Source organism: Oncorhynchus masou, chromosome 4 (assembly GCF_036934945.1).
Source record: "Oncorhynchus masou masou isolate Uvic2021 chromosome 4, UVic_Omas_1.1, whole genome shotgun sequence".
Taxonomy (NCBI): domain Eukaryota; kingdom Metazoa; phylum Chordata; class Actinopteri; order Salmoniformes; family Salmonidae; genus Oncorhynchus; species Oncorhynchus masou.
Window position 1 is genome coordinate 5,804,844 of NC_088215.1, and position 22,338 is coordinate 5,827,181.

General features: G+C 39.8%; 1 protein-coding gene across 1 annotated transcript in view; it reads left to right on the forward strand.

Annotated features, from left to right (window-relative positions):
- The window catches only part of LOC135522092 (complement C3-like), a 43,227-nt gene extending 20,972 nt beyond the window's left edge, over positions 1-22,255 (forward strand). Inside the window, 16 exon segments of the mRNA XM_064948044.1 lie at positions 125-284; positions 585-686; positions 873-1,023; positions 11,535-11,698; positions 11,957-12,115; positions 12,430-12,489; positions 12,822-12,912; positions 13,138-13,186; positions 13,358-13,445; positions 15,724-15,813; positions 15,945-16,050; positions 16,376-16,465; positions 16,879-16,962; positions 17,122-17,205; positions 18,262-18,397; positions 21,693-22,255. Of these exon segments, the coding sequence (XP_064804116.1) occupies positions 125-284; positions 585-686; positions 873-1,023; positions 11,535-11,698; positions 11,957-12,115; positions 12,430-12,489; positions 12,822-12,912; positions 13,138-13,186; positions 13,358-13,445; positions 15,724-15,813; positions 15,945-16,050; positions 16,376-16,465; positions 16,879-16,962; positions 17,122-17,205; positions 18,262-18,397; positions 21,693-21,843 (1,765 nt within the window). The 3' untranslated portion in view covers positions 21,844-22,255.
- Positions 22,256-22,338: the final 83 nt, after the last annotated feature.

Genomic DNA, 22,338 nt, shown 5'->3' on the forward strand with positions numbered 1-22,338 from the left:
TAATGGTGAAACAAAGAAGCACGTAACACTTTGAGGAATAACAAAGGAAGACGATTTATACATTTACATTTTGTTCATGGCAGGGCATGTGATACATAGGCCTAAATATCATCCTTCCATCTAGGCTCACAGCTTATGTTGTGAAGGTATTTGCCATGGCAAACCCGTTCATCGCTATTTCCAAAGATGTCCTGTGCAGTGCAGTCAAGTGGCTTGTCATGGAAAGACAGCGTCCCAATGGCATTTTTGAAGAATCTGGCAAAATCCTGACCCCCAGCATGATGGTACTGTATGGGTTGCGGGCAAAATCAAGTCAACCATCATTATTTGTGCCAAATTGATTTTCTAAAACAAATGATATCAATGGCAGTAGGCCTACATCTCACCCCTGTCCTACAATACATGTAGCCGAACAAGAATTATAATAATATTCCCAGTTGTAATTTTGTTTCTGAGTCTTATTTAATCAAAATCTTTGGAGTTTTCATGGAAAGGTTCTTAAACCAATTCAGGGGTACATTCTTGCAGACAATTAGACAAGAAAACTGACATACCATTTCTGTCTTGTATTTGCATATCTACAGGGAGATGTACTGGGGAAAGATGTGGACGACACACTGACAGCATTTGTGCTCATAGCCATGCAGGAAGCACACACATTCTGCACAAATTACGATGGTATCAGTGTAAGTGAAATTTACACAATCTAATTTCCTATTGCTTCTTTCATAAACATGTTTTCTATGGTCATGCATAGTCGAACAACAATGGCAGTTTTTTAAGAAGTCTATGGAATTGTTTTTGGTTGCCTTTTTCCTCTGATACTTCAAGAAGTTCACAACTGCCTCTTTTTTTTCTTTCTCTTTCTCCAGGCGCTACCAGACAGCATGAAAAAGGCTATGCAATACCTGGAATCTCGAAATCAATACCTGACCAACCCCTATTCAGTGGCCATGACCTCATATGCACTGGCTAACAAGGGCAAGCTCAACAAGGATATCCTGTTCAAATACTCATCGACAGGTAACCTTCAGTTTCATGAAACTCAATTGCTGACTCATACAGTGGGGCAAAAAAGTATTTAGTCAACCACCAATTGTGCAAGTTCTCCCACTTAAGATGAGAGAGGCCTGTAAATTTCATCATATGTACACTTCAACTATGACAGACAAAATGAGGGGAAAAATCAAGAAAATCACATTGTAGGATTTTTAATGAATTTATTTGCAAATGATGGTGGAAAATAAGTACAAACAAGCAAGATTTCTGGCTCACAGACCTGTAACTTCTTCTTTAAGAGGCTCCTCTGTCCTCCACTCGTTACCTGTATTAATGGCACCTGTTTGAACTTGTTATCAGTATAAACATATATCCACAACCTCAAACAGTCACACTCCAAACTCCACTATGGCCAAGACCAAAGAGCTGTCAAAGAATACCAGAATCAAAATTGTAGACCTGCACCAGGCTGGGAAGATTGAATCTGCAATAGGTAAGCAGCTTGGTTTGAAGAAATCAACTGTGGGATCAATTATTAGGAAATGGAAGACATACAAGACCACTGATAATCTCCCTCAATCTGGGGCTCCATGTAAGATCTCACCCCGTGGGGTCACAATGATCACAAGAACGGTGAGCAAAAATCCCAGAATCACACGGTGCATGTCATATGGTCAGATGAAACCAAAATATAACTTTTTGGTAAAAACTCAACTCGTCGTGTTTGGAGGACAAAGAATGCTGTATTGCATCCAAAGAACACCATACCTACTGTGAAGCATGGGGGTGGAAACATCATGCTTTGGGGCTGTTTTTCTGCAAAGGGACCAGGACGACTGATCCGTGTGAAGGAAAGAATGAATGGGGCCATGTATCGTGTATCGTGAGATTTTGAGTGAAAACCTCCTTCCATCAGCAAGGGCATTGAAGATGAAACATGGCTGGGTCTTTCAGCATGACAATGATCCCAAACACACCACCCGGGCAACGAAGGAGTGGCTTCGTAAGAAGCATTTCAAGGTCCTGGAGTGGCCTAGCCAGTCTCCAGATATCAACCCAAAGAAAATCTTTGGAGGGAGTTGTAAATCCGTGTTGCCCAGCAACAGCCCCAAAACATCACTGCTCTAGAGGAGATCTGCATGGAGGAATGGGCCAAAATACCAGTAACTGTGTGAAAACCTTGTGAAGACTTACAGAAAACGTTTGACCTCTATTATATACCCTTTTTTGGCAATGACAAAGTATTGAGATAAACTTTTATTATTAACCAAATACTTATTTTCCAACATAATTTGCAAATAAATTAATAAAAAATCCTACAATGTGATTTTCGGGATTTTTTTTCTCATTTTGTCTGTCATAGTTGAAGTGTACCTATGATGAAAATTACAGTTCTCTCTCATCTTTTTAAGTGGGAGAACTTGCACCATTGGTGACTGACTAAATACTTTTTTGCCCCACTGTATAGCCCAGTGCTCTTGACATCAAAATAGGTTCATTTTGCCAGTGTAGCAGATGTTTTTGTACACTTCTTTTGTTATCAATAAAGAATGTAGGGCTGTCCCCGACTAAAACAAATTTTTGTCGACCGAGAGTCATCCTGTTCTTTCGACCAATCGATTGGTCTAAATGTTTAAACAACTTTTTCCGTATAGACAGACACATCCTATGTGTTTGAATAAAATCAACTACATATGCACTGAGATTGACTGATAATTTAAGCACATTGTTTGATTAAATAATGAAGACAAGAAAGAGCCCGATGGTCACACTGGGTTAAAAAAAATGACAGTAGATTGCGCAATAATTTTGACGGAGGACACCAAGCGGACACCTGGTAAATGTAGTCTCTTATGGTCAATCTTCCAATGATATGCCTACAAATACGTTACAATGCTGCAGACACCTTGGGGAAAGGACAGAAAGTGTAGGCTCATTCCTGGCGCATTCACAGCCATATAAGGAGACATTGGAACACAGCGCATTCAAAATCTGGGGCACTTCCTGTATGAAATTTCATCTTGGTTTCGCCTGTAGCATTAGTTCTGTGGCACTCACAGACAATATCTTTGCAGTTTTGGACACGTCAGAGTGTTTTCTTTCCAAAGCTGTCAATTATATGCATAGTCGAGCATCTTTTCGTGACAAAATATCTTGTTTAAAACGGGAACGATTTTTTTATCCAAAAATTAAGAGCGCCCCCTATATCGAAGAAGTTAATCAAACATCAGCTCTGTCTATTAATGGACACTGTGTTTATACAGTGTTTTCTGTAATATCTTTGAAGGAACTGTCTGTAAAATAATGGAAATTGTATCAATAATTTTTTGCCAATACATGTTCTGATTTTATATGGATATGTTGTTAAAATAGTGCTCCCCCTCCATGTATATGCAAAGTTATTTTTAATCTCTCTCTGTAAATCTATGGTAAATACTGTATGTTGAAAAATTGCAAATGTACATAAATTAACAAACTATTATTTTAAAGAAACTGTTAAATTATCATTCATTTGCAAAAGAACAAATGATATATTCCTCAATACAACAAATAAATGCAATAATATAAACACTTAATGTACAATAGCATTGTGTAAAGTACAAATTGTTGTCTATATTGGCAAAAGAGAGAAGGTTATGAAATTTTTTTCAAATTCATAGTTATGAGCAATTAGTGCTCTTTGTGGTCGGTTTTGATAATGATAAAAATTATCACGATTTTCACATTAAATACACTTTGCATTACGTTATGAATATGGGTCCAAATACTTAACTTTTTAGTACTTTAATACACACAAGTGAATTTGTCCCAATACTTTTGGTCCCCTAAAATGGGGGGGAACTTTGTGTAAAAAAAAAAAAAAAAAAAAAAAAAATTTTAAAGGGTCACCCGATATGGATGAAAATACCCTCACATTAAAGCTGACCTCCATAGTCATTGTATAATTTCAAATCCAAACCTTTGGAGTATAGCACCAAAACAAAAAAAAGTGTCACTTTCCCAATAATTACGGAGGGCACTGTAGTTGGCAACCTCATCCTGTACCAGTGAGGGGCGTGAATACTAATACATTGGAGTGAATGGGAGTAAAAAGTCAACTTTGGTCAGTATTCTACTTGAAATAGTTGGAAAAATAAATCGTATCCCGTTTCAATTACATTCTTTCCACTTCTGTCTTCCAAAGAGCAGGGATATTTCTCTATGATCTCTTTAGCATCTTGCTGCCCCTTTTCTCTTCCTGGGCCTGGACTCTTTGCTCAGTAGATCATCAGTGAAAATGAGAATCATCTCTCTTCTTAGAGATTTGCTTGATCTCTTTTCTTCCATTGCAAGAGTGAGGTTAGAGGGTAGTTTGTGCCAAGGAATTGTGAACACCTCACTGGATAGGCAACTGGGACCTATCAATGTTGGAGGCTATGACAAAACTGGTTGAGAGGGCTAGGGGGCAGCATCACCACATCACCAAAAACAAATCATGAGCAATAACAGACATAACAGAAAAAGTTCAGTTTTTTGATTAACTGACTTTTGAGCGCATGTTAAGGTCATTCATATTCTTCCATTTGAAAAAGTCTTTAATATATAGAATTCATACCAGGATTGATATTTATAATGTGCACAATACAAAACTGACAATGGACAGAAGTAAATCTGTTATCTATCAACTCAGCAAAAAAAGAAATGTTCTCTCACTGTCAATTGCATTTTTTTCCAGCAAACTTAGCATGTGTAAATATTTGTATGGACAATTTTATATTTTTTATTTCACCTTTATTAAACTAGGTAGGCCAGTTGAGAACAAGTGCTTATTTACAACTGCGAGGATAAAGCAAAGCCGTGCGACAAAAACAACACAGAGTTACACGTGGGATAAACAAACGTACAGTCAATAACACAATAGAGACATCTAAATACAGTGTGTGCAAATGTAAGATTAGGGAGGTAAGGCAACAAATAGGCCACAATGGCAATTTAGCATTAACACTGGAGTGATAGATAATGTGTATAACATTTTTTTTTTACCTTTAACTAGGCAAGTCAGTTAAGAACAAATTCTTATTTTCAATGACAGCCTAGGAACAGTGGGTTAACTGCCTGTTCAGGGGCAGAATGACAGATTTGTACCTTGTCAGCTCGGGGATTTGAACTCGCAACCTTTCGGTTACTAGTCCAACGCTCTAACCACTACCCTGCCGCCCCAACATAACAAGATTCACATAAACTGAACAAGATCCACAGACATGTTACTAACACAAATTGAATAATGTGTCCCTGAACAAAGGTGGGTCAAAATCAAAAGGAACCGTCAGTATCTGGTGTGGCCACCAGCTGCATTAAGTACTGCAGTGCATCTCCTCCTCATGGACTGCACCAGATTTGCCAGTTCTTGCTGTGAGATGTCACCCTCTCTTCCACCAAGGCACCTGCAAGTTCCTGGAAATTTCTGGGAGGAATGGCTCTAGCCCTCACCCTTCGATCCAACAGGTCCCAGATGTGCTCAATCGGATTGAGATCCGGGCTCTTTGCTGGCCATGGCAGAAAATGGACAATCCTGTCTTGCAGGAAATCACCCACAGAATGAGCAGAATGGCTGGTGGCATTGTCATGCTGGAGGGTCATGTCAGGATGAGCCTGCAGGAAGGGTACCACATGAGGGAGGAGGATTTCTTCCCTGTAACGCACAGTGTTGAGATTGCCTGCAATGACAACAAGCTCAGTCCGATGATGCTGTGACACACGGCCCCAGACCATTACGAACCCTCCACCTCCAAATCGATCCCGCTCCAGAGTACAGGCATCGGTGTAACGCTCATTCCTTCGACGATAAACGCGCCCATCACCCCTGGTGTAACTCTGGCAGTTGTTGCCATCCTGTACCTGTCCCTCAGGTGTGATGTTCGGATGTACCGATCCTGTGTAAGTGTTGTTACACGTGGTCTGCCACTGCGAGAACAATCAGCTGTCTGGCCTGTCTCCCTGTTGCGCTGTCTTAGGTGTCTCAGTACGGACATTGCAATTTATTACCCTGGCCACATCTGCAGTCCTCATGCCTCCTTGCAGCATACCTATGGCACATTCACGAGCAGGGACCCTGGGCATCTTTCTTGGTGTTTTTCAGAGTCAGTAGAAAGGCTTCTTTAGTGTCCTAAGTTTTCATGACTGTGACCTTAATTGCCTACCGTCTGTAAGCTGTTAGTGTTTTAACGACCGTTCCACAGGTGCATGCATGCTCATTACTTATTGAACAAACATAGGAAACAGTGTTTAAACCCTTTACAATGAAGATCTGTGAAGTTATTTGGATTTTTATGAATTATCTTTGAAAAATAGGGTCCTGAAAAAGGACGTTTCTTTTTTTGCTGAGTTTATATAGGTCACAATTTTAAATACATTATATACATTGAGTGTACCGAACATTGACAGGGCACGGACTCTACAAGGTGTCAGGTGTTCCGCGGGGTTGCTGGCCCATGTTGACTTGAATGCTTCAAGTTGTCTGGATGTCCTTTGGGTGATGGACCATTCTTGAGACACACGGGAAACTGTTGAGCGTGAAAAACCCAACAGCATTACAGTTCTTGTCACATAGGTGAACCAGTGATTTGAGTGGCATCCCACTGTTTGTGATATCTGGAGACATGGGAGCAGAAGGATGACTGTTACGAATCCCTTTTGGCCCTACAGTCTAGGGGGGATGGTAATGAGACCCGTAACAACTCATGCAAATTATAATAGTGACAAAGTAAAAAGTGTGAACGAAATAACCACAACAACTGAAATCTACCGTCAAACTCAAGGTTTATTTGAAAACACACGGTAATGGGGGGGGGGGACAGGAAAAGGGGCTGAGCTGGACCCAAGGAAAGAAACAATAAGTATTCAAAAGCACCCCTAAACTAGCCTACTGTAACAACTGCTGACTAACTAACCAAAAATACAGTGGGTGGTCCGCCCAGTTCTAACTAGTGTATTTAACAAAGTCTACCTACGGGTAGTGTATGCCCATGGGCGACTTGTCTTGGTTTCTCCTTTTCCCTCCAGCAAACAAACACCATAACCAAAAACAATACTCACAGGTGAGGACAAATTGCTATGGAGGTGCTCAAACAAAAGAGAGGTTAATACACAAAGAGAGAGTGAAACACAGAGACCTACAGACATGGCATTTACAGAGAGATTGAGCTCTAGAGCAAACAACTGACAGGATTTTTAAACCAAGGGAAAGGAACTGTGATAGGGTAGGAAACAACAGGAGGAGGTGTGTTTTCTGCTTGATGATTGGATTGGTGACTGATTGGGGAGTGATGATTTTCACCTGTGAGGGGAGAAGGAGAGAAAAGAACACAGGATACACACACACACACACACACACACACACACACACACACACACACACACACACACACAGGATACTGGTATCCGTAACAATGACTTTACATTAAAAGTCTTTGAGCATCCTTCAAAGGGCCATGTTCAGACCTTCTTGTATGTGGGAACTCAAGTGAGATTACAAGCCCTTTCAATTTTACAAATTCTCTGCTGCAGAAATCCCATGAACATTTCAACTGTACACACATTTCAGTTTAAAGTTTGCTGTGCCCTTCTGTCAGGGTAAACTCTAGACATATGAACAGTGTAGGAATTGAATGAAGAAGCCCTTCCAAAATTTGAAAAACCACATGGAAAACTAAACTTTCAAATGCACAAAAAGCTTACTTCTCTCAAATGTTGTGCTCAATTTGGTTTACACCCCTGTTAGTTTGCATTTCTCCTTTGTCAAGATAATCCATCTGCCTGACAGATGTGGCATGTCAAGAAGCTGATTAAACAGCATGACCATTACACAGGTGCCCCTTGTGCTGGGGACAATAAAAGGCCACTCTAAAATGTGCACTTTTTCACAATGTCACAGATGTCTCAAGTTTTGAGGGAGCGTGCAATTGGCATGCTGACTGCAGGAATGTCCACCAGAGTGGTTTCCAGATAATTGAATGTTTATTTCTCTACCATAAACTGCCTCCAATGTCATTTTAGAGATGACTGCAGACCATGTGTATGGTGTTGTGTGGGCTAGCAGGTTGCTGATGTCAACATTGTGAACAGAGAGCCCCATGGTGGCAGTGGGGTTATGGTATGGGCAGGTATAAGCTACGGGCAAAGAACAGAATTGCATTTTATCGATGGCAATTTGAATGCACAGAAATACCGTGATGAGATTCTGAGGCCCATATATTTCTTTAAGGTATCTGTGACAAACAGATGCATATCTGTATCCCCAGTCATGTGAAATCCATAGATTAGGGCCTAATTAATTCATTTAAATTCACTGATTTCCTCAAATGAACTGTAACTCAGTAAAAATCTTGAACATTGTTGGATTTATATTTTTGTTCAGTATCCTAATTTAGCTGGCAGGACAGCATCCTTTCACCACGTTAGATAGCTAGCAAATGCAAAATGTCCTCATATGGGAATTTATTTATTTATTCACTCATTACTACGCAGGGCTTTGAGATGCATTATAGCCAGGGCTGGATTTCCCAAAAGCATAACGTTAATCTTTCGTCTATTTAGTTTGAATTGAATTAAGATGATCTTATGTTTTTGAGAAACCTAGACCAGAACGTTAACTAAATTTGCTAAAATAGCTAGCCCAACGTTAATTCAGTGCCAAGTGACAGCGTTTACCGTCCGACCCTGGCTGTAGCCATGGAGCTAACGTTACCCAATGATCAAATATTATTGTAATGTTAGTAGTTAACTTAGCGAACACACCAGCAGTAACAAATGTATGATATCCAGCAGATCTATCGTATAGTTAACTTATACAGCTAAGTCATTAAAATTGTTGATGATGGAGGTGCTCATCTTTGATCATTTCAAGAACATGTCAAAACTGAATTAACTAAAGTTAGCTAGCCTAGTTAGTTAGCTAGCTAACATTAGCTACATACACCTATAGCTAGCCATCCAGGCAATAACACAATTATATTACAGAGATAGGTTGTATACCACAAAATTACTTTCCAGAAGCTATCGTTAAAAGTTTCGCTAGATGTTTAACTACATTTTAATTTCAATGCACAACTTTGTATTGTACTAACATTAGCTAGCTACAGCACATCATCAGGCAACTAATCTGCCATCAACGATGGAGATATGTTATGCAAAAATATAATTAACGATATGTCCAGTAGCTGTCTTAAAATATATACCCTAAATTGTTTACCACAGAGCTCAAATCAATTCAAATTTTATTTGTCACATACACATGGTTAGCAGATGTTAATGCGAGTGCAGCGAAATGCTTGTGCTTCTAGTTCCGACAATGCAGTAATAACCAAGGAGTAATCTAACCTAACAATTCCACAACTACTACGTGTAAAGGGATAAAGAATATGTACATAAAGATATACGAATGAGTGATGATACAGAACGGCATAGGCAAGATGCAGTAGATGGCATCGAGTACAGTATATACATATGAGATGAGTAATGTAGGGTATGTAAACATAAAAGTGGCATAGTTTAAAGTGGCTAGTGGTACATGTATTACATAAAGATGGCAAGATGCAGTAGATGATATAGAGTACAGTATATACATATGAGATGAGTAATGTAGGGTATGCAAACTAAATTATATTAAGTGGCATAGTTTAAAGTGGCTAGTGGTACATGTATTACATAAAGATGGCAAGATGCAGTAGATGATATAGAGTACAGTATATACATATGAGATGAGTAATGTAGGGTATGCAAACTAAATTATATTAAGTGGCATTGTTTAAAGTGGCTAGTGATACATTTTTTACATACATTTCCATTATTAAAGTGAGCTGGAGTTGAGTCAGTATGTTGGCAGCAGCCACTCAATGTTAGTGGTGGCTGTTTAACAGTCTGAAGGCCTTGGGATAGAAGCTGTTTTTGAGATTGCATTGTCTGTGGACCTATTTGGGCGGTAAGCAAATTGGAGTGGGTCTAGGGTGTCAGGTAGGGTGGAGGTGATATGGTCCTTGACTAGTCTCTCAAAGCACTTCATGATGACGGAAGTGAGTGCTACGAGGCGGTAGTCCGTTTTTCTTCCTGTAGTCCGTGATTGACTGTAGACCCTGCCACATGCCTCTTGTGTCTGAGCCGTTGAATTGAGATTCTACTTTGTCTCTGTACTGACACTTAGCTTGTTTGATAGCCTTGCGGAGGGAATAGCTGTACTGTTTGTATTCGGTCATGTTACCAGACACCTTGCCCTGATTAAAAGCAGTGGTTCGCGCTTTCAGTTTCACGCGAATGCTGCCATCAATCCACGGTTTCTGGTTAGGGAATGTTTTAATCGTTGCTATGGGAACGACATCTTCAACGCACGTTCTAATGAACTCGCACACCGAATCAGCGTATTCGTCAATGTTGTTATCTGATGCAATACGAAACATGTCCCAGTCCACGTGATGGAAGCAGTCTTGGAGTGTGGAGTCAGCATGGTCGGACCAGCGTTGGACAGACCTCAGCGTGGGAGCTTCTTGTTTCAGTTTCTGTCTGTAGGCAGGGATCAGCAAAATGGAGTCGTGGTCAGCTTTTCCGAAAGGGGGGCGGGGCAGGGCCTTATATGCGTCACGGAAGTTAGAGTAACAGTGATCCAAGGTTTTTCCACCCCTGGTTGCGCAATCGATATGCTGATAACAAGGCTAATCTGAAAACAAGACTCCCTAAATTTTAAAATCCCCAGTTACAATGAATGCAGCCTCCGGATAAATGGTTTCCAGTTTGCAAAGAGTTAAATAAAGTTCGTTCAGAGCCATCGAAGTGTCTGCTTGGGGGGGGATATATACGGCTGTGATTATAATCGAAGAGAATTCTCTTGGTAGATAATGCGGTCTACATTTGATTGTGAGGAATTCTAAATCAGGTGAACAGAAGGATTTGAGTTCCTGTATGTTTCTTTCATCGCACCATGTCTCGTTAGCCATAAGGCATACGCCCCCACCCCTCTTCTTACCAGAAAGGTGTTTGTTTCTGTCGGCGCGATGCGTGGAGAAACCCGTTGGCTGCACCGCTTCGGATAGCGTCTCTCCAGTGAGCCATGTTTCCGTGAAGCAAAGAACGTTAGTCTCTGTCTCTCTGGAATGCCTCCCTTGCTCGGATTTTATCAACCTTGTTGTCAAGAGACTGGACAATGGCGAGTAGTATGCTAGGGAGTGGTGCGCGATGTGCCCGTCTCCGGAGCCTGACCAGAATACCACTTCGTTTTCCCCTTTTACGGCGACATTGTTTAGGTTCGCCGGCTGGGATCCGATCCATTGTCCTGGGTGGAAAGCAAAACACAGAATCCGCTTCGGGAAAGTCATATTCCTGGTCGTGATGATGGTTGCTCTCTGTAGTGATGCTGCCTAATACCCAACAGGCAAAACGTGTTTGGTTAAATCCGTAAATGACCTGTAAGCAGTTATACAGAACATTTCTGTTTGGAAAATGCAGAAGATTGTCCATTAAAATGTCAGATATTTTTTACAGTGTATGTTTGTGTGTTTCCCCCACAGACCGGACCCACTGGCCTGTTCCAGGCAAAAACCTGTTCACATTGGAGGCCACAGCTTATGCCCTGTTAGCCCTGGTGAAGGCCGGTGCCTATGAGGAGGCTGGTCTCATCGTCAGATGGCTCAACAGGCTGGGGTTTAAAGGTGGAGAGGATTCATACACTCAGGTAACAAGTAACATCAAACATCCAACCAGGGCAAACAAGCTGCCTAACTAACCTTGGCTAAGTAGGGCTACTGTCAATATCATATAATTTGAAACGGGCTGCTTCAAGGTCATACAACTTTATAACACAATATTGGTAATATGATGTGTGTTGGAGAAAGCTGCATTTAGGATACAGCAAATACAACACTCAACTCAAGAGCCACATATGACACTTTGTACACTTTCTTACCTCCTGCTTCTGTTTCTTCCAAAATAGGCCACTATCATGGTGTTCCAGGCTGTGGCAGAATACAAGATGAAAGCAGGAAAAGTAAAAGACATTGATCTGAATGTGGACATTGATATCGCAGGGAGATCTCAAGTCATCAAGTGGTCATTTAACAAACGTAACGCCTTACTCACACGCACCGACAAGGTAAGGACGTATGCACACAAGCCCCTTTGTAACACGTTAGAAGTGCAGACCTATTGTCAATGAGCGCAGAACAACACAATCGAGCTACCCGAATCACCCCTCTGGGTCAAAATGTTGCAGGTGTGAAAATGGTTCCCAGAGGAAAGGAGTAAGGCAACCTGCATCACAGAGGGGGAAGGAGAAATGTGTGTTAGAGGAAGCAAAATTAGAGAATAGTTGATCACAGCCAGATGGAATAAGGACTACAACAGTGTGGGATGTATGCTATGTTGTCTGTTAGGCAGGTCTTAAATTAAAGTTTTCATTCTGTATAGGTCATGCTGCGTGAGAACTTCACAGTAACAGCCAAAGGAACTGGTCAGGGGGGATTATTGGTAAGAAGCATGCCACTTTTTCTTACAAGGCTATATTCCAGGAGAGACACTGGCATTTAGTCTGCCGACAAATGGGCAATGATGCATCATTTTATGGGGGCGGGGGCTATCCCTCTGCCCATCCTTCCTTACCCCAAATCTAGCCTCAGGTACCCAGGCTTTGCTCAAGTCAACAGTTCCCTGTTTTCTTTCCACACAATAGTGCACACACAATGCACTGGATTTAAATGAGTCGAATTAGTGTGAAGACAATATTTGATAACATTCAAATGAAATGAGTACCTAAGGCTAACCACGTAACACCAACCCTCTCCTTGCCTATCCGTGTCAAGGTTACAACCTTATACTATGCCATGCCCAAGGAGAAGAACCAAGACTGCAAAAACTTTGTGCTTAATGTGGAACTAATAAAACAGGATACAGGTAGGCTACTTGTCATGGCTATTGTATTTGAACTTGTTTCCACTCCACAGTGATAATTCAAGTTTGTTTGTTTTGTTTTATTTAACTGTGGGTAAATGGGTAAGAGCTAATAGTGGCAGATTTACGTTCTGTGGTTGTTGATATCTGCAAGACTGAAGTTGCCCCACTGTGTATGATGTCATATTGCTAAATCTACCTTCAAAATTACATTTCTTGTTTTTTAAGTTTCACTCAAAGAAGCTACAGAGACATATAAGCTCTACATTGACGTGTTGTAAGTAAAAGAGAACCTGATTACTCTGGGTATACTGTAATCACCTTCATACCTTGCCATAGGCCAATATTGTTATATCTGATTCTTATCTAGTGAGGAATAGGAAATACTTGCAAAATGAAATCAGTTCAAATCAAGTCTTGCTTATGGACACTCCCATTCTCTCCTAAGGTTTAACTCTGACAGAAATGCCACCATGACAATTTTAGACATCAGCTTGCTGACTGGCTTTGTAGTTGACTTTGAGGATCTGAAACAGGTGAGTGATCAAAGTTGATATAGCAGATGGCTTACGGTGCATCGCTACTGCCTTTCTGAGACCTAGAAGTACTGTTTCCCTGGCCTGGATCCAGAAAATGCATTGGCATGTACTGGGTCAGTAGTATTGACTAGAGGTCAACCGATTATGATTTTTCAACGTCGATATCGATAATTGGAGGACCAAAAAAAGACGATACCAATTAATCGGACAATTTTTATTCTGATATTTGTAATAATGATATTTACAACAATACTTGAATGAACACTTTTTTTATTTTAATATAATAAATAAAATCAATTTAGTCTCAAATAAATAATGAAACATGTTAAATATGGTTTAAATACTGCAAAAACACAGTTGGAGAAGAAATTAAAAGTGCAATATGTGTCATGTAAAAAAGCTAACGTTTAAGTTCCTTGCTCAGAACATGAGAACATGTGAAAGCTGGTGGTTCTTTTTAACATGAGTCTTCAATATTCCCAGTTAAGAAGTTTTAGCTTGTAGTTATTATAGGAATTAAAGGACTATTTCTCTCTATACCATTTGTATTTCATATACCTTTGACTATTGGATGTTCTTATAGGCACTATAGTATCGCCAGCCTAATCTCAGGAGTTGATAGGTTTGAAGTCATAAACAGCGCTGTGCTTCAAGCATTGCGAAGAGCTGCTGGCAAACGCAGGAAAGTGCTGTTTGAATGAATGCTTACGAGCCTGCTGCTGCCTACCACCGCTCAGTCAGACTGCTCTATCAAATATCAAATCATAGACTTAATTATAATAAACACACAGAAATTCGAGCCTTAGGTCATTAATATGGTCAAATCCGGAAACAATCATTTCGAAAACAAAACGTTTATTCTTTCAGTGAAATACGGAACCGTTCGGTATTTTATAGAATGGGTGGCAACCCTAAGTCTCTAAATATTGCTGTTACATTGCACAACCTTCAATGTTATGTCATAATTATGTCAGATTCAGGCAAATTAATTACTGTCTTTGTTAGGAAGAAATGGTTGCATATACTGTTGCATATACCCTGACTCTGCTTGCACTGAACGCAAAAGAAGAGACACAATTTCCCTAGTTAATATTGCCTGCTAACATTAATTTATTTGAACTAAATATGCAGGTTTAAAAAAATATGCTTGTGTATTGATTTTAAGAAAGGCATTGATGTTTATGGTTAGGTACATTGGTGCAACGATTGTGCTTTTTTCACGAATGCGCTTTTGTTAAATCATCATCCGTTTGGCGAAGCAGGCTGTGATTCGATGATAAATTAACAGGCACCGCATTGATTATATTCAACACAGGACAAGCTAGTTAAACTAGTAATATCATCAACCATGTGTAGTTAACTAGTGATTATGTTAAAACTGATTGTTTTTTATAAGATAAGTTTAATGCTCGCTAACATTGGCAACTTGGCTCCTTGCTGCACTCATGTAACAGGTGGTCAGCCTGCCACACAGTCTCCTCATGGATTGCAATGTAATCAGCCATAATCGGCGTCCAAAAATGCTGATTACAGATTGTTATGAAAACTTTAAAATCGGCCCTAATTAATCGGCCGTGCCGATTTTAATCGGTCAACCTCTAGTGTTGACTGTGCTTCTTGCAGATCTCCAAGAATGCCTGGAGTCAAGGCTGTTTCTCCAGAACACCTGGAATCATTGGATGTCAGAGGGTTCAGTGTTCCTTCTGGCTGGGCAATTTCGGTGATACATACCTAGCAAAACAGCTTGCAGATATGCGGTCTTAATTTGATCCCTGTGCTGTCGCAGTGAAATGCAAATTGTGCTGTATTTGAGGTTTAAAAAGGCTTCTAAAGTTTCCACAAATGTACTTTTTAGTGTACCAATTTAACTGGATGAATCGCTAAAATGGTTTATGTTGTTTCACGTGATAGACAGTAGTTTAGGAATTGTTAGTTAGATTACTTGTTGGTTATTACTGCATTGTCGGAAATAGAAGCACAAGCATTTCGCTACACTCGCATTAACATCTGCTATGCATGTGTATGTGACAAATAAATTTGATTTGATTTACATTGTAGTTGGCCCCAACAGATTACCTGGCACACGTTAGCCCTATGCTAACCTCACCAGTGTGAGCTCTGGTGTAGTTATGGCAATACTCTTAATCCCTCAACCTGGATGAACACTTCTTAGCACAGCATTGCCAAACACAGTTTTTCTTAATTTCAGATTTTTTTGTGGATAATACAATAAACATTAATGGTTCAAAGTTCACTCTTGTGTTTTTGCTTGCAGTTGTCAACCGGGAGGGAAAAGTACATTCAGAAGTTTGAAATGGACCAAAAGTTGTCTGAGAGGGGCTCCCTCATCATCTATCTTGACCAGGTATCTATTTGTGACTGCATGCCACACTGGTATTGAAATTACTTTCTTCTGCTCAGTGACAGTGACATGTTTACAATGACGTAACTTAATTGTATTATTCAACTTTCACTATATCTCCGGTATCCATTAAGGTATCTTTTAAACTACCAGACAAAGTGGCGTTCAGAATACACAAGGTACAAGATGTAGGTCTGCTTCAACCTGTTGGGGTCACCGTTTATGAATACTATGCTCAAGGTACGCTTTATTTGAGAGGTGATATGAACCAGACCTGATTTAAATAGAATGTACCTTTCTTTAAAATACTTAACCTGTGCTTGATTCAGCTTGTCTGGTGGAATAGAACCAATGGAATATTCCCAAAAGTATAAACCCTGCCCATCTGGCATTCCAGGTAGGCTCAATCAAACACTCAAAGTATTTGAAAGAAAACAAAAACTAGTTGAACCCAGGTCTGATATAAGCACAAATACTCACATGTACCTCATAGACTACAATGCATTCACTAGAAATGCCAACACACAGAAGAAATTGTTTTGAACAGGGACTTTTGTCATTTTAGAGAACCGCTGTGTGAAGTTCTACCACCCAATGAAGAAGGATGGAATCCTGAACCGGCTTTGTCAAGATGATGTGTGCCGTTGTGCTGAAGGTACCATGCCTTGGTGACCAAATTGCTGCCAAAAAGTAGTTGCAGTTATAAGATCAGCTTACTCTACTCTGATCCTTTTACCATTGTCAACAATCCCTCCATCATCCATTCAATGTTCAGGAAAAACCTTAATGTTGTGTTCTATTTTCACATCAAATTATCATTTTGCCTGTACAATGATATGTTAATGTTGCCTGGGAACCAGTCTGTTTCTGTCATCTTTCAACTCCTTGCGACTCCTTGTCATGCCAAACAATGACACGGAGTACAATGCCATGTTTGGCAATGACACAGTACAAGGAGTGGAATGTTCGCACAAAACATGTTCTGAATTTCAGCCTAATGTTAATATTCTGAATGCCAAAGTAATACTGTCCTCACTACATAGATTGTCTGGTTACTTTCTTTCATAGAGAGCTGTAGCTACCAGAAGAAACTTGGAGACGTGAGTGAAATAAAATTGTTGGACAAAGCCTGCGAAGCTCGTATGGATTATGGTAAGTCTGTTGAGGTAGACAATTGTGTTCAGTAGTATGACACAAAGTGCTTTGCAATGGGACCATTTGTGTTTCATCCCTACTGGACACAACACAGGTTTTATTAAATTGAACAAAATTATATGTTAATTTATTCATATGACTGTCTTTTTTTCACAGTTTTCAAAGCCTCCATGGTCAATGCAACACTGGAGTCCTACACCGACACATACCTCATGGAAATAAAAATGATTATTAAAGAAGGTAGGATAAGTCCTTAATGTTTAGTCCGGAGAATCATTCACTGCTGGATTCTAATGGAGTAGGCCTATGTGTATAATCAGTGGCAGTTGATATTTTGTTAACATTTTCAAATGCTCCTCTCACTTCAACACAAATGTGTCATTCTGCAAATAGAATGCCTATCATTGGGTAGTGTAATTTGTCAAAAATATATATTTTGAATTTTTCACCTAATTTTCACATTCTGATCAAATTCATAAAAACATGTTCCCCAATCTCAAGAGGTTTATTTAAAATAAACGACTATAGTGACAGGATTGATCATAACAGTGTTGACGATTTCATCTTGAATCAACCATAACTTCCCTTCTGACAGGGGTAATGGAAGCTTAATAAAAATATTTCACTCGTTAAAATATTTCTAGCCTCCCTATCGATGAGTAACAGGGTTGACTTGTTATGTTTAATGTGCTCAGTTTTCCACAATTAAACACCAGAAAACGGCCAGCTCACCTGCTTGTACATTTTGATTTGACTATTAAATGTTCAATGTTTCTTTAGCAAAAACTGAGGGACAACTGTTAATGAATCACTAATCACATGAAATAAGTAAACATCTTCAGAAATGACTTTACCAAAGCAACAAAGTAAATAGGGCTTCACAATGATGGTGAAAACTTGTGAAAATCTTGGGGTTATGTGGGTTAAAATTTTCCAGAGAAGTTGGACAAACATGTGGGACATGCCAAAATGGGGATTTCCAGAGAAAACAAATCACTTACTTGAATAAAAACAGACAGCTATTGGAATTTTTAACATTAACATGGATTAGTTAGAGCATAGATGTTTGTGGTCCAACTGGTAAATCAACTGTTTTATCAACATTTACATGCATAATGTCTGAAGTATATAAAAGGCAATCTATTTGTGAAGCGACCCAAATATTCCCTAGAAACACAATATGGTTTTGCACACAAATGCAAATGTTTTTGTTTTGCAAGCCACTCTTTTTCCAGAAAGTTTAAAACCAAAGTTCTTTACAAATGAGATCAACGTTAATGTTTCATTTCTCTTTAGGCACTGACCGTGTGTTAGAAGGGGGAAAACGCTTGTTCCTGGCCCACCCCTCCTGTAGAGAGGCACTAGATCTGAAAGAAGGCCAGAGCTTCCTGCTCATTGGAGACACTGCAGATCTAATCCAGAGTGGTCACGGGTAAGAAATGTCTCATCATTTCATTACGCTACTTTCAAAGGGAGTTTGAAGAGAAATCTTGCCCACGACTCATTTTTTTCAAAAAGCAACTTTCATGAACATGTGTTTTTTAATCGAAAACCAGACATTTTAGGCTCAGTTATAGTGATACGCATCTATTCTGGTCTTCAGTTTGACCGTTCGTTGCAAAAGTGATATGTTTTGGTATTTTAGTAGTACATCTAGCTATTTTCACCCCTAGCGGTACCAATGAAATCATAATGTAAAGGCACCTTGAGAAGGTGCCTCTACGTCATTTCAAGGGAGGGGTTCTGTATGAAATACACTCCCTTCTAGATGTGCTGGGTGGTTCCACCTGAAGTCTTACTATAAATGCAGGTGAAAGTCTGCCATATTTGGAAATGATCTTGGTAAGTGGAGTGTGCCAATATATTTAGCATGATGCTACCTTGACTAGACTACTGACGTTACACAAAATTCAAAAGAAAGTAAGGTGCATTTCCCCATATGGACATAAATTCTATGTTTTTGCTTACCGTTTCATACACATCTATGCATTTGACAAAAAACATGTAAACTATGAGGATTATACATTCATATTTGTAGCTACATCCTAAGAAGAAATAGATGACAATGGTGGTCATGTCAACTTGTATTTTTTCCCAACCACTGACTGATTGGTGGTGTGGTCTGCTAAAACAGATGGCTCATACTGTTGTTGAATGGTTGTGAGTTTGAGTCAATATGTATAAACCCTGGATGACCAACAGGGGGCGCTGTATTGAAACCACATTGTGGATTCAGATTCCTGATTAACCTTTCAAGTGTAGATCAGATTACAGTTTTTTCCAACTGCTTACACAAGTTTTCAAAACTGTCTTATTTTTTTCAAAACTCTACACACAATTCCCAAAACTGCGCACACAAAATGCAAAATGCCTCACATCTCCTTCAAAATGTAACACTGCATTCAAAATGCCATAAACACATGTCAGAATCAAGCATTTGCATCAAATGGCAAACACTGCTTTCATAATAGTACATTTTTGGATATACCATGTAAACACTGTTGTTCTAAATCTAAAGCTCTTTGGTCTTTCATAGGCTTATATCTACATTTCAATACAATGTTCTACAGTGAAAGTAATCTGCTGAGCGGGGTAACAAGTACACTGTAAACACCAATGCAATGTAGAACAGAAAATATTTTAGGCCAAACATTACTGTTGTATACAGTAGCATACAACAAAACCATAAACATATGTAAACCAAAAGTATATTCTTTAGAATACAGTAAAGAACACAATTTGTGTGTGGGGGTCCCGGGGGGGGGTCAGTCCAGGAATTGGTAGGGGGGGGGGGGGGGTGGAATCACCAGTGCTAAGCTACGCTGCATCTCTTTTCCGGCCTGAGTCTGGTCACAGTACTTCGTCCACATCACAGGATACGTTTTCTCTTGCCAAACATGGAGGGAAGTATCTCCTAGCGTGGCGTATCCAACCTTGGACAGGGGCAACCTCTATGTCCCCACATGGAGGGAAGTATCTCCTAGCATGGCGTATCCAACCTTGGACAGAGGCAACCTCTATGTCCCCACATGGAGGGAAGTATCTCCTAGCATGGCGTATCCAACCTTGGACAGAGGCAACCTCTATGTCCCCACATGGAGGGAAGTATCTCCTAGCATGGAGTATCCAACCTTGGACAGAGGCAACCTCTATGTCCCCACATGGAGGGAAGTATCTCCTAGCATGGCGTATCCAACCTTGGACAGGGGCAACCTCTATGTCCCCACATGGAGGGAAGTATCTCCTAGCATGGAGTATCCAACCTTGGACAGAGGCAACCTCTATGTCCCCACATAGACCATATTCATAATTTCAGTCTCTTGTACATCTGTAAACAAGCGTCCTCGTCCTCCATGATGTCTTTGTCTTTCCACTCTGTACAGAATTCAAACACAGTATGTGTTCAGCATAGGAACTGTAAACAATGTACAAAATGTAGTACAGCATGATAACCAACCTCATTCATTCAGTGCAGTGCAGTAAATGGATGGCTTAGAGTTACAAATGTTTATGCAATGCTATGCAGTCGTACGTATTTTACAGTACATTGCTGTAATGCTAAAATAGTCATTAGATAGTTGCATACCTGTTCTCATTTCTGAAGGTTCGAATTATGGACGCCACTGTAAATCGACTCAAGTTGGGCTGGACTCTCAGTCCAGCCTCTCTCATGGTCAAAACATGGTTGATCACATGATCAACAAGTGTTGCCCAAATCTCATCAGAGATGGCTCTCCTTCCTTCTCTTGTTTGCCCTCTTCCTCTTCCTCTCCCTCTCCCTCCTACTCCTCCTCCTCTTGCTCTCTGTCCATTGTTGGCATCCATTGTTCAAAACAAGTAATCTGACCTTTGACCTATTTATAGGCCTATACTACAGTAAAGCAGTGATTGGTTAGTGATCAGTTAAGCTATTAGTGTTTGCACATGTGAGGAGTGTGTGTGTGTGTGACCTGGTGAATAAGTGTAGCATTTTGATTGGTTGTGTTTGGAAAAGGAAAGCAAGTCACTTCCTGTTCAATTTTTATGTTTTAGGTAGATAATTGTGTGTAGTGTTTTGAAAAAAGTGTTTTATGCAATTGATAACTGAGTCAAATGCTGAGAAATAGCTTATGGTTTTGGATATTTGGTGTGTAGTTTTGCACTTTGAGTGAGAGGTTTCAAAAATCGTGTGACATGAAAAGATTGTGTGTAAGCAGTTGGAAAAAACTGTAAACAAACAATGGAATGCAGTATCCGCTTTAAAGGAGTAGTTCAGTATTTACAAGTTGATGGTAGATGGTTCTTCAACCTTAAAGCAGTCTGTGGGCCAGGAAAAACTGTAATCAATGGTTGTTTTTTCATTAAGCAGCCATTACAAACTAACTTTAGCCACCGCTAGCTAACAATCAATGGAAGTGATGGGGGGGGGGTGTGAATGGCCAAATCACCTTTAAGTAACATCAAGCCAAATATGGAGTTATTCATTGATTTCGGTGATTTGGAGAAAACATTTTTTTTACATTCTCACATGCCCCCATCACTTTCAATGATTTTTATGCTAGCATTGGCTCAAGTTTTTAGTGTCTGTTTAAAGAAAACTGTAATCCATGGTTAAGTTTCTCCTGGCCCATAGACTACTTTCATCCTTGATGTAAAAGCTATAAATGAGCTATTTTATTAACTGTAACTATATTTACATCACACTACTAGACCACAAACCCTGCTAAGAGCTATGTCTTTGTTTCTAGATTCGACTATGTATTGGGTGAGCGGACATGGATCGAATACTGGCCCACAAGTGATGAGTGCAATATGCAGGGTCAGGAAAATACCAGGAAAAGATGTTTGGAAATCGATGACTTTGTTCATGAAATGCAAAGTGAAGGATGTGTACACTAGAGTGTTATTCTGTTCTTTTCATTTGACACAGTCATTTTATTTCTTGCACAAGAATGTCTTTGTACCAAATGTAGCCTAAATTAGCACTATACTTGTCAATTAAAATGCTTTTGCTTGTTTCAATCCCCTGTCGAGTCAGACCAAAGACTTACAAAATGAGACCGATGCCATTGCTTTGCACTCAGAATTAAGGATCAAGCTGCCTCACGCTACAGACACAGGAGATGGGTTTCTCCCCTATTGGCTGTTCTGGCTCAGACAAGGCTTACTTACTTAGGCTGTGGCCAGAGATGTTGCATTTGCCACAGTTCATTTTGGGATCTTTTAGAAATGTAATGCATATATAAATGACAATGTGTGAATTCACAAACCACAAACTGTTATTAAAGTTACTGTATGCCTTCAAAAAAGACATAGCTTCCTGATAACTAACATGTTACTGTACTAACAAGAACAAATACAATGTACACCAAACTTGTAAAAAAAAAAAAAAAA